General features: G+C 43.4%; 1 protein-coding gene across 1 annotated transcript; it reads right to left on the bottom strand.

The window, feature by feature from the left end:
- Window positions 1-1402: 1402 nt before the first annotated feature.
- Window positions 1403-4045, bottom strand: LOC308404153 (ribosomal biogenesis protein LAS1L-like). The gene has a single exon (XM_080894051.1). The coding sequence runs from the start codon at window positions 3886-3888 to the stop codon at window positions 2431-2433; it is 1458 nt and encodes a 485-aa protein (XP_080750177.1). The 5' UTR covers window positions 3889-4045; the 3' UTR covers window positions 1403-2430.
- Between the last annotated feature and the right edge of the window lie 9762 nt (window positions 4046-13807).

Raw genomic sequence — 13807 nt, 5'->3', positions numbered from 1 at the left:
AACACACACACAAACACGCCTTTAAAATTTAAAGGCGTGAAATTGGACGGTCTAGCCTTCTGATTAGCGTCACCGCTGTCTCGGTGGAGTTTAATAAACTCGGCCGTCTGCTTCTTGCTATCTAAAATATAACCAGACACTGGTGTAAATTCTCGACTGTCTCATACTTCTGTTTAATAAGTTTTCTGTTTGACGTTTAGTCAGCTGTGTGAAAACCAAGGAGGAACCCACCCGGGGGATTAATAAAGTTTTATTTTATCTAATCTAATAACTTTAATCTCAGCCAAACCGATTTACTCACGAACAAACAAAACACTGAAAAAAGCCCAACAATAACATTTTTAGGTTGTCTAAGTGACTTATATATTACGTTTAACCCGAGCAGCGAAACTCCGCGGTGATCTGAAAATGATGTGCCGGGAGTTGTGCCGTTCTCGGCCGCATCAGTAACCCTCGAGCTCCCGGCTAGCTGTCGAGCTGGTGGGTAGCAGACGCCTCTGAAAACGTCGAAGCACTTTTGCAAATATGGGATATCTTGATAAACCGAGCAGATATTTGATGTTTACACAACTACTTTCTCGCCTGAAAATATGTTAAAAGTTTATTTTGTGACCCAGAAAGATTAGTATGAGTAATTTTAAAACTTAGTAGCGGCCGCCATTGCTGGAAACTGGAGTTTGGCTGGGCCGCGCTATGAATTCTGGGATATGGTAGTAATTTGGACAGCCTTCGGCGCGTCGCTGTGACGTAATCGGTCTACAAATGCGGCCTCAGGAGGATGCAGCCCATGAATTGTATAATATAATCGCAGCCTTTGCGGTTAGAAAATTGCACTTGATCATGTCGCGATATTATCGCAAATGCGATATATCGTTCAGCCCTAATCTAAATGCTCTTTATGTGTGTAAAGAGTTTATCTTCTAACCAGGATTCAGTTCATTTTAATCCTTCAACTTAAACATGAAAATAACAATGTCTGCCTCAGTTTTACCATATCTAAATCATCAAACACCCCAAAAGTCCTAAAATGATCCTAAACCCATTTCAACTTAAACCTTAAATCCCCCCTTTATTTTGACACATTTCATGTGTCAAAATAATGTACAAAACTAAAAATGCTCAGTTTTCCCCACTCATGATCCAATCTATGTCATGAAAATGAACTTAAAACAGAACAGTCATCAGTCATGTGCTTAGCCTTAGTCCAGTCTTTACCTCAGTGTCCAGTTGGTCCAACCTTAGTTCAGTTCGTCCGTCCAGTCACCGTCCATTCATACGTATTCACACCAGGTATTTCCTCTTTCTTGCCGAGACAACAAGAAACTGTTCCTCTTTCACAGTTGCGAGTAAACATAACTAACCTCTCACCTATAAATGATTCTCTCTAACTAAGTGTGTGTGTGTGTATATGTCGTCCTCAAATGCTCTCTCATCTCACCCGTTGCACTTCTGACCTTCCACCAGACCAGAGGCTCATCAAATAGCCTCGTCTAACCTGCTCCTCAGAATAACTTAGACTCTGCTTTCATTAATGCAAACTTTCTGCAACTTAGTCTTTCTGAAAGACACACACTGTTTAAACCTCTGAATGCAATATCAATGCTGCAGATTATATTATTAATGCAATGGTGACGATGACGATTATTTAACAATAGCAGTAAAATAATTTCCCTGCTCCACACTCCCTCTCTCGACCTCTGGTACACCAGAGGTCGCAATACATTGTGTCCTCGCTCTGACCCTCTCTTGTGGTCCATCCGGCCTCGGGCCTCCAGGATCCTCACCCCCTGTGGTCGCCGAGATCTTCTGCAAAGGAAACAAAACACCTTTTCCTGCATCTCCCTAACTTATCATAGTTGGGACTCTTTAATCAAAAGCCTTATCCTAATTATGTTCTTGACTTATAGACTTGTATTTATATATATTCTTCAACGTTACTCATCATTTTACCACTCTCTTAAAACGCTGACACTAACTTCATTTTAAAACCTCACATTTCCTATGTTATAACCTGTTTTTGATATAGCCTTTTTATTTCATTTTGCTCCTTTTAATGTAACAATAAATTATAATTCTAGTTTATCAGACTTAATCAAAACCTATGCTTTCCTTCCTTTGGTCCTTCTTTAAATCAGAACATTTTGTCTTCTGAAAGTTTTATTTCTGCTTCTGCCAACATGTTTAGTTAACGAGCTCGACTGGACAGAAACAATCACAACTGCTGAACCTGCACTGTGCTCATGGTTAAAATTCCACAACATTTTGTCTTCTGAATATTGTATTTTTGCTTCAAAACTGCTTCTAGCACAACAAGAGTCAGCGGAGGCTGGAATGACAACAACAACAACAATCTTGTGCTTAACATAAAACAAAAAATAACACAAGTAACAAAAACAACACAAGTAACTTAAAAAAGCTTCAGTCCACATTTCAGTTTGTTGAGCTCGCTGTTGCTCCAGAGGAGGCCCTCAGCTGGCCGGGCTGGAGCCGAGGCCCCGGGGATGCTGCTACGTGTCTGAGGGCAAGTGCTCTTTCAGCCTGCACGTCTGCCCATTTGCGGTCCTCACTTCTCTCCGAGTCCATCGGTGAGGAGTGTTGCATCTGGTCCAGCAGCATACTCACAGTATATATGGGCTGCTGCTGCTGCAGAGGTGTGCTGGCCTCTGAGCGCTCTGTCTGTGTGTAGATGGAGCAGAGCTGGAACAGCTTCTCTCTGGTTTCCTGAGGGGGGGGATGCTCCATGTCATCCAGGACTAGCTGGATCAGGTGAGGTGTGCTGATGCAGGGGGCATCCAGACATGCAGAGAGAAGCTGCTGCCACCTCAGCTTGATGCGGTCGATGAAAATCCTGTCCTTCATTCTGGCTTTCTTCTGCAACCTTGTCTCAAAATGATATTCAAATTTGTTGTTGTTGCAGAGGAAGACTTCTGAAATCCATGCAGAAATATAGAAACACCTGTGACCGTTGGGCTCTTTGCTGAGCAGCTTCAGTTCCACAAAGAGCTTCTCCAGGAAGAGGTGAATGAAAGACGAAGAGTTAAGCATCTTTAGCAGGGGCAGCCAAAAGCGCAGGAAGGTTTGTGGGACTCTGGGCTCAGTGGGACTGGCACTGTCAGATGTTGCACAGCCTAATGCTTCCAGCTGCTCCATGGTAGGAACAAGAAAACCGTCTTCCAGCAGCACATCAATCAACAGCTCCCTGGACCCCAGTGCAAACTGCTTGATCTCACCCAGCAACGAACTCATGTCTGCTAAGGGGGCCTGCCACAAGCTCTTCCCCTTGTCTTCAGGAGACCCATCATCAAAAGCTTGGTACTGGTCCTTCTGAAAAGAGATCAGCAGCTCCCGAGCGTTTCTGCAGGCATCCACTTCTTTCTGCCTGGCAACGAGCTGCTCATCGGGGCCTCCTCCCAGCTGTCTGGACCAAAACTCCTGCTGGAGCCACTCCAGGGCCACCTTACATCCCTTTCGGCACCATTTCAAAGAAGGAAGAGTCCCATGCATGATTTCGTGCCTCAGATCCACCACCCACTCGGGGATGTTCAAGTTTCCAGCCAGTTGCCTCAGCGGCCGGGCCTTTCTCCCCTGCTGGCGCTCCGTGATAAGATTAACAAATCTTACCAGGGCCGTCCCGTACATCAGGGTCAAGTCATCTCCGGTAAGCTGTCCGGACCGGTCCCGCACCTGGCAGCGCACGAGGTCTGCTGTGCAGTCCACGGCCACGGGAAAACTATTAGCGTACCTGGCCCTCCAAGCCGATATCCTCTCTAACGCAAACCTCTGCAGAGAGGAGTCCATCGAGTAAAGGTAGTCCCGAACCTGATCCCACTCCGCTTTGTTAAGCCAGGCTACCACATGGCGTGTTTTCTCAGAGCCCTTTTTATTCATTGTGCGCGCTCCGGACCTCACGCTCAATCTCTCACTCACCGGGAAAAGCCGCTCGCCTCACGCAGAGACCACTCGCAGATTTATATGACAGAGGACCGCGTTCAGAGCTTCGAGTTTTACAGTTGCTTGTCGCACAGCAACCAGGAAATGACGCTAACGTTTTCTTCGGCTTCGTTTGTGGCTGACGTTCACCCTGCGGGCACGCTGACGCCACCTGCTGGATTGGAGGATGGAGCGATGGTTCTACAGAGCGCTTATTTACATGATGCTGGTCATAAACGAGCTTTCTTTGGCTATGGTCAATGGCGTGTCCAGCGGGGTGGCCTGGGGGGGCACAGGCCACCCCCCCAACCAGACTGGCCACCCCAGGTGCCACCCCAAAGGCAAAACAATAAAATTCAATCAAATATCAAATGTCCGATTATGTTTTCACGGTGACGCTCAGATATCCGAGTGTAAGTGAATGCAGCATCGGCTTCTGCGCTATGTGCATCACGTTAGCAAAGGTAGGAGAGCCAAGCACGAAAGACGTCACTGCAGGAAACAATTTTTCGGTGAAAGAAAATGAGGACAGAATAAATGTCCCGGTAAGTAATATTAAGTTTGTTGAGTTTAGTAAACTTCGGCGAAATTAGAATACCAAGGAAAAAATAACACTTAAAGAATTATTGCAGCCGTGGAATATTTCAGACAGTATGCTACAGAGGGGAGCTAACATAAGAGTTATGAGTTATAAGATGTAATCTAAGTCGTAACATTGCTGTATGGAGCTGCAGATTTGGTTGCAGGTTAACATAGCTGGACTGGCCATCGGGCTTATTTGACTTATTTTTTATTTATTTTTGTAAGGGCATGAACAATGAGAGGTGGTGGATTGGCCAGATGCAGGTCGATGTGTAGAAATAACTCCGTTGTTTGGTGGTGGCTATGGCGGGGCTTCCACAGAGGCAGCAGGTGGATGAGGGAAGGGGAGGCAGGAGGAGAGCCCCGAGGCAGCCGCCAGTCCGAGTGTCAGGTGAACTGAACTTCAGGTAAGAAGTTATGACCTGCAGTCTATCTGGGTCAGATATGAACTAAGTTTAGGTGGAGTTTATTTTCGTTGTGCTGACTTTTTACTGTCAGTTGCAATAACTCATACTGCGTTCTAGCCAGCTTGGAGTTTTTATACAGCTGTTCGGTTGCTATGATGTTACTGATAGTGAACTTTATTTTATTCATAAGGTTAGTTAGTAGAGTTGCCAACGGCTCCTTAAAAAAATGGAATGGTCCCTCAATCAGAGAAAATATTACACGTTTCGTATTGAGCTGAGAAGAGACGCAGTTTGTCCCGAACTTCAGCTAGAATGGAAAAAGACACAAAGCTGGATTTATTCTGTCTTTACGCTGCACAGCTGCCTCTTCTCTCATCCTCCCTCTCCTGTTGCTACTTCAATCATGAAACTGATCGATGATCAGCTGATCGGCTTTTCTCTCTTGTTTGTTTATCGCCCACTTTGCGCCAGAAAGACGAAACCAGCAGATGTCGCGCTAAACAACAGCAGCACGTTTAAGCTTGATCGGCTGTTGTTAGAATTTATTTAATATTAATTTCTAGTATCAGCTGATGTTTGCTGGAGCCACAGCTGTAAAGCTGCTGGTCATGATGTCGGTTTGGATATCTGGTGAGAGGGAAAACGTGAAGACCACCCACCAGGATCCTTTTTTATGTAGCTGACAGCTGGTAACTGTGCAGGGGCGGGTCTAGCAAAGTTTTGCCAGGGGGCCAGGTAGGGCATTAACAGGGAAAGGGGGCACAAAGAAATACTTTTCTTTCCTATTCTCATTTAAAATATCTAGCTTTTATTAAATAATTATCTAAATCTTACAACCAAAGTTTTTATCTGACGTAAAATGTATAGAAATCATACATATACCAAAAAGACTGTACATCACTGTCACAACAGGGTTTGTTTTCATTCAAAGGCTTTATGGCTTTAATACCTGGTGGGTCGGTCTGTAGTCAAAATGCCCGATTTTCTGTCCCAGTCCAGCCCTGCAGGTTATACTGGCAGTGTCACCATGCCAGCTGAATGTATTTCATCATCAGCCAGTGTTGTTCTTTATCAATATTACCAAAGTTTACCATAAGGCAGCATAGAAAGTATTTACTTGCTTTCAGGTTTTATTCAAATATTAGTCTTTTCAGTTGTTTCTCCACTTTTTTCCTGTTTCAAAATCAAACACCAGTTTGTGAGAAGATTATCTTCTTTTTTTAACAGGCAGAGAAAGTTTTGCATTGGAATGGCTAATTTGTCAATTGTTTGCTACAAATGTTCGTATTTTAATATTCAAAAATGTTTTTGCCCAAAACATATGTGCAGTATATGTCAGTAAAAATACTATGCAAATATTGCTGTCCTTGAATGCTGAGTAAACACTGACAAAGCACTGATTGTATCTCTTGTACTTTATCAACGCAGTATCTAAAAACTTTGCACCGTAGTGGTTAAAATCTCATTCTAATAAGAGTTAAAAGTGCATTTGGTTATTAGGTTTATAGGATTATTGAATTATGGTTAAGGGTTGGTAGAATTTTTTTTTAAAACATTATCTGCCAATTAAATCTGCCACCCTTCTCCAAATCTGTGCCCCTACCTGGCCCCCCCAACAAAAATTTTCTAGACACGCCACTGTACCTGTGTAGTTGGTGCACTGTCCCACAACATCACTCATGCTCAAGATTTACACAGGGCCAGATACCTACATTCAAGCTACCTTCTCGTAACAGCACAGTGATACAGAATTTTAGGATTTGTTTTAATAATGCACAAAAGTATTACAACTTAACTCTTAAAAATGTTAATCAAGAAACTGGGTTTTATGACGTGCAGCATGTCATAGCACGTAAAGCACGTGCAGTGCTTTAATTTGCTTCTCTTGCTATCTATGCATTTTTTCTCAGTAGCCGATTTCTGATACCTTCACAGGTGTTGAATAAACAAATGTTTGACCCTCACACAGAGCGGCTGTGCACGTCAAATAATGAGAAGTGCCACAACTTCCAATGTGTTAATAATGGACTGGATTTATATAGCGCTTTTCAAGGCACCCAAAGCGCTTTACAATGCCACTATTCAGTCACTGGTGAAGGCAACTACGGTTGTAGCCACAGCTGCCCTGGGGCAGACTGACAGAAGCGAGGCTGCCATATCGCGCCATCACCAGTAGGCGGTAGGGTAAAGTGTCTTGCCCAAGGACACAACGACCAGGACAGAGAGCCCAGGGATCGAACCGGCAACCTTCCGGTTACAGATGTGCTTCCCAACTCCCTGAGCCACAGTTGCCCTCAACTTCACTTGCAGCACAGGTGGTGGACTTTAAAGAAGGGTAACAAGATTGAATACACGGTTGTGCAACAATGCTGATGAAGTGAAGAAGCTTCTCGGATGAGAGGTGAAACGTCTTCAAGCAACTTAAAGAAGTCCAGATGCTTTTCTTTACAAGCTCCTTTGACTACGATGACCTGAATGACTGAGAACCTTCACAGACAACAATGCTGATTCTGTAGTTTATTGTATGACACCGTTATGTTTCCTTTACATGAACTGTGGGCAGTAGTAGCACTGATGTTGGTCGCTATGGTATTTGTAACTGTGGGTGTTCCTGTAGGGCTACGCGTGAGAATTCACAAATGTGCTGTTGCAACTTCCTCAAAAGCTGCAGTTGCTGCAGCCTCTGAGAAATGCTCACAGATTGATAGGTATGTTATGGAGCCTCGCAAGGCACATTGAAGAAAAAAAATTTGAACATGTATTTTGCGAGATGAAGATAGTGCTCAGTGGAAGGGGAAACACTCGTGGCTAGGTGTACTTTGATCTGGTGGTCTTTGTTGCATTCATTAACAACCAGCTGCAGTACTCTGTACAGCTTTACAGATACTGATGGAAGCATGATAAATGCAAAGAAAAAAACTCTCAAGATCTTGCGAAACATTTGTGGGATCTTGCAAAAGTAAGTTTTGACAGAATTTGTTCTGTTTAGTGTGGTGCACAATAGCAATTTTCTAAGATCACACTTTAGCAATAAATTGACTTTGTGAAGTCCTTTATCATTCTTATTGTCATGGGCATATCCTATTATCTTTTTTCTATACATTAGATTTTATTTGTTGTCCCGTATACCAATTTGTCATTCTTTGTGAAATGCTGATGTAATTTCATAAAACAGTTCTATGCAAAACATGCATGCTACTTTCATGCTGCACATTCTACAACAAACACTTATTTTGTCGTGAATAAAACTTATAACTAAAAAATTAAAAAACAACCCTCTTAAGGTAAGGAAATCACAAAAAGTTTAATCTATGCCTCTGGACATACATATTGTCAGTGGAAGAAACTCATCCATCCTCCTGACCCGCTTCTTGAAGATGGGAATCACCACCTCGGTCCGCCAATCCAGAGGTACCCCTAATCTCCATGCAACATTGTAGAAACGTGTCAACCAGGACAGCCCTATAACATCCAGAGCCTTCAGTTACTCAGGGCAAACCTTTTCCACCCCAAGGAGTTGTAGTTTATTACAATAAAAACAGTCAAAACAGCACTGGTCAGAAGGCAACAAGAATTAAAATATTACAATATAAAAATAAATGCTAAAAATAAAATTCTAGAAAGAATTCATGATGCACGAGAATGTGTGAGAATACAGATGGGGACCTCTGCCAGGCGCTCCAAGTGCACCCTCACGTTTAGGCACCCCAGATCTGTCCAACATCCTTTCCTACGACCTGATCCAACGCACCACCAGGTGTTCATCAGTTGACAGCTCAGCATCTCTCTTCACCCAACTCTCCAGAACATACAGCCACAGATCTGATGATATGATTACAAATTCAATGACTGTTCTCGCCTCTATGCAGATGCTCCATGTTTATCTCTGTAAGAAAGTTGTGGAGGAGAATCTGTTCCTGTGTGGTGTGTGATCGTAAGCTCTGGATTTTCCTGTCGAACTTACCTTTACAATGGAGATTCACCCTATAGCTGTCAGTGATCATGGTCCTGTATCTTTAACACTAATGCACAAGAATAATACTACGCCAAGAAAAAACTGGAGATTTAATATATCACTACTTAAAGATGAAGACTTTATTAAATATTTTAAAAAAGAGTGGACTTCATATTTGGACTATAATGACACTCCCGAAACATCAGCTTCTGTTCTATGGGAAGCAGGGAAAGCTGTGATGAGAGGTAAAATAATTTCTTTCTCATCACATAAAAAGAAAAAAGAAAACAAAAATATTCAGGAAAAAAACATCAAATCACTAGAAGAAGCCTACGCGTCCCACCAAGATCAGGAAACATTGAACAAAATACGCAAAACAAAACTAGAATTAAATGAGATAATTGATAAAAAAAAAAAAAAATTCTTAGTACAAAGACTACACCTACAAAATTATGAACATGGTAATAAATCCGGTCAATTTCTAGCAAACCAGCTAAAAATAAATAAAGAAAAAACAACTATATGTGCTGTTCAAGATTCATCTGGGAACACAATATATGAACCGATACAAATAAACAGCATTTTCAGGGATTTCTATAAAATGTTGTATTCACCACAAATAAACCCATCTAAAAAAGAAATTGATCAGTTTTTGGACAACATAGCTCTTCCAAAATTATTGGACACTCAAGCAATGGCACTGGATTCACCACTGACACCAGGTGAACTCCAGGAAGTCCTGATAAGTATGCCCAATAATAAGGCTCCAGGTCCAGACGGCTTTCCTGCAGAATTCTACAAAGAATTCTGGTCGATTCTAGCACCAGTTTTCTACAGAACGTTGTTGGAAATTAAAGAAAAGGGCAGACTTCCATCAAATATGAATTCTGCAAACATTAATCTCCTGCTAAAACCAGGCAAAGACCCTGTATATCCCTCAAGCTATCGTCCAATATCCCTTATAAACTTAGACCTTAAAATAATCTGCAAAGCTCTCTCAAAGAGACTGGAGAAAATAACCCCCCTCTTAATTCATCCTGACCAAACTGGTTTCATAAAAGGTAGGCACTCATCAACAAATACACGTAGATTACTTAATTTGATAGACTACTCATACAGTAAAAACCTAGAAACTACAATATTCTCTTTAGACGCAGAAAAAGCATTTGACAGAGTTAACTGGAAATTTCTATTTGCAACTTTACACAAATTTGGTTTTGGATCCTCTTTCATAAACTGGTTAAAATATTATATAATTCCCCAACAGCTTGTGTTAGAACAAATGACCAGACATCCTCCAGCTTCTGTCTCTTGAGGGGCACCAGGCAGGGATGCCCACTCTCCCCTTCACTGTTTGCAATTTTTATTGAACCACTAGCAGCAGCAATTAGACAGAATTCAGTAATTAAGGGCATAAAATGCAAGAACGTGGAACATAAAATCAGCCTTTATGCGGATGATGTGTTACTCTTTCTCCAAAATTCACAAACCAATATCTCTGGGGTGATTGAATTGATAAACTCTTTTGCAAGAATATCAGATTACTCAATTAAATGGTCAAAATCTACAGTCCTACCGATTAATTGCTCCCTCCATAATTCCTCTTCTACACCACTGCAATCAGGAAATATAAAATATTTAGGTATTAATGTTTCTCCCAAGCTTGCAGATCTAACTAAATTAAACCATATCCCACTTTTAAAGAAGGTAGAAGATGATCTGGCTAGATGGAAATGTCTACCCATATCACTCATGGGAAGGGTTGCCGCTATAAAAATGATGGTCTTACCAAAAATAAATTATTTATTCTCAATGATCCCAACTAAACCGCCACAAGATCAGGTTCAGATCTCTAGATTCATGTATGTCCAAATTCCTTTGGAAAAATAAACCCCCACGTATAAGCTTAAAAACACTACAAAAGACCAAGGATAAAGGAGGACTAGAACTGCCTAACTTTCAGCACTACTTCTTAGCCAACAGGCTTCAGTTTATCTCAGGATGGCTAAAACATACCCTCTTAGATGAACCTTGGCTAGATGTAGAACAAGCACTTTGCAATAATCTAGAGATCTCAGACCTACCATTTATCAGCTCAAACATCCAACGACATGAATGCTTTAAAAGCATCAACATCAGCTCTTCTCTGACAGCATGGTGGGAGTTTCTAACATTGACGGCGTCTTCATTAATCCCATGCAAACGTACACCTATCTGGAACAACCCTGACATATTACAAAACAATAATATGATAAACTTTTCAGATTGGAGTGGTAAAGGAATCAAATATTTAGAACATATACTAGAAAGAACAGAATTTATTTCATTTGACAGACTAGTTACACAATATGGGATCAACAAGAAAAGATTTTTAGAATATCAACAAATTAAATCCATAGTAAAAAAGAAATTTAAACCAGGTCAAGTTGAACTACAAACACCACCAAGTGTGGTTCAATTTCTTACTCTTAAAACCCCCAAATTACTATCCAAAATATACAGAATGCTTTCTAAAACAGATGAATCAATATCACTTCCTATTGCAAAATGGGAAGCGGATTTATCAGTTAACTTAGACCTAAACTTCTGGTCTCAGATTTGCTTAAAAACCTTTCATCTAATTAGAAATCCCAGTCTTCAATTAATTCAATACAAAATATTACATAGAGTGCACTATACAGGTCATCGGATGTTCAAGATGGGCTTTACGTCTACCAACAACTGCTCACACTGCCAAACCAATTCACCGGACAATTATATCCACGCTCTTTGGTTCTGTCCACCAGTTCAGAAGTTTTGGTGCGAGATATGTGAAGACTTATCGAAGTGTCTGAAATGTAACATTCCAACTTCCCCCTTAGTGTGTTTGTTGGGCAGCTTAGATAATGTCACTTCAGAAAAGAATATCGCCCATATGGTTTTCACTACCCTATGCATAGCCAAGAAAACAGTCCTCATGAACTGGAAAAATAAAAATAATCTTAATTCTAACCAATATAGAAATTATCTATTAGATTACATTAGTCTTGATACAGCCTCTGCCACCACATCAGATCAATTGCTCTGGGCTCCATCACCTAGTGGGGGTGGGGGGGTCATAGTTTGGTCCCGCCTTCACTGTTGTGATTGGTGTGGGGGTAGGGACAGGCTTAGGGCGTCGGGGGGTTCCCCGGAGGCATCTTCCTTGGGGGGCTCAACCCGGGGTAGCGGTCATGTCCGGTTAGGGGCTCTGTTGGCTCTCAGGTGACTGTTTCCTCGCGGCTGCGTGCAGCGGGGCTAGGGGAGGGTCTGTGCTGACGGACGTGGGTTACTGACCTGGTAGCCTGGCTGCCCCTGGGTGGGTCCGGGATGGGCGTGAGGTTCTGGGGGCGCTCCGTCTCTGGGCTGGGGCCCGGGCCGGGCCTCGGGGGCTTGAGTCCTGGTTGGTGTGTTGCCGGGGTTGTTGGCGGGTGGGTGCATGGGGGCCCATCCCTGGAGCAGGGTGCCGCCGGTGCATCGAGCCACCTGGGGGGCTCTTCAAGTGGTGGGGGAGATTGTCACATCTTGCAGGAACTTTCCTCTCTTCAGGAACTCTCTCTGAAGGAGGGGGAGATACAGGAGAGGTGGAGGAAGATCTCAGCCTGTGTGTTTATTGTCTTATGTAGTCTGGAAGATGAGTGGATGGTGGGGTGGGTGCAGTTTTCTCTGTGGTGGGGTTGGGTGGACTGTCCCGGGCTCTGTGGGGCCGGGCGGCGCTGCTGCACTGGGCCCCGGTCTGGATGGGCCTGGGCCCCCTTTCCCTGGCGGGTCGCGGAGTATGGGGGTGCCTATTGGGGTCAGCGGGGGAGCTGGCCCCAGGGAAAGGGCCCTCCCTTCCTTCCCTCCCCATCTCCAGCTGCCTCCCTCTTCCCGCTCCACCACAACCACCCACACATGCAGGACCTTGGAGTAGGGGTATGTCACCAGGGTGCAGAGGAGGCTACCCCCCCCCCCCCCCCCCCCCCCTCTGTCCCCTTCTGGCTGCCTCTGCCTCAATTTTATCCCACAACTTAGACATTCACATTATTCACACTCTCATTACACATACATATAGGATCTTGGGGGTGGGCACGATACACGGAATCCAAATTACCATCAGGGTGTACACCTCACCCCTGGCGTTGTTGCCCACCTCTCAATTTTAAATACACGTAGACATTGAGGGCTAGCAGGAGGGACTATGCGCTTACCTGCTGCTCTCTGGCAGGTAGCTCCATGCCCTCCTGGGTTTTAAATGCACCTTAGAACACACATGCATCAACACTACAATGAGCGGGTGGAGGGAGGTTTGGAGTCGTCTCTCACCCCCGTTCTCTGCGGCCTGCTGGAGCGGGGGGGCTAGGTGGAGGAGTTGGCCTTCCGACTGCGGTCTGGAGTGTGGGGCCTTCCTGCTGCTGCGGAGTCGGGGCGGTCTGCCTCCCCCCACCGCAGGGAAAAGGGTAACACCACCTGGGTCTGGGTGCAGTTCCCCCCTCCAGGGGCAAGGGTACCTAGACCCGGTTCGTAGAGTACGCTTGGGGAGTGTGATCGTGTGTACAGCGTCTCTTCATGTCTGTCTCCACGTTGGTTGAGTGTGGAGTAAGTGCATATGAGAGCATGAGGGTGGGAATGGATGTTTGTTTATTTTATTTATTTTTATTTTATTTAAGTATTTATTGTCATTGTCAGAGAACAATGAAATTGCGTTTGGGGCTTCCGTACAACCCGTAAATAAAATAATGAAGAAAATAATAAATACCCCTTAAAACCCAAGTGTAAATATTTAACCCAGTGTGACTCCAGTGCAATAAGACAATCCTTAGCAACAACATAAGAACATGACAAGTAATGTTCATAAGAAATTCAGACAAAGACCTGAGAAACATGACAAAGTACAACAATGCAACCCATTCAATATTATTGTACTGTGAGATAT

Source organism: Rhamphochromis sp. 'chilingali' (assembly GCF_963969265.1).
Source record: "Rhamphochromis sp. 'chilingali' genome assembly, chromosome: 10".
Classification (NCBI taxonomy): domain Eukaryota; kingdom Metazoa; phylum Chordata; class Actinopteri; order Cichliformes; family Cichlidae; genus Rhamphochromis; species Rhamphochromis sp. 'chilingali'.
This window is presented reverse-complemented; position numbering and strand designations above follow the sequence as displayed.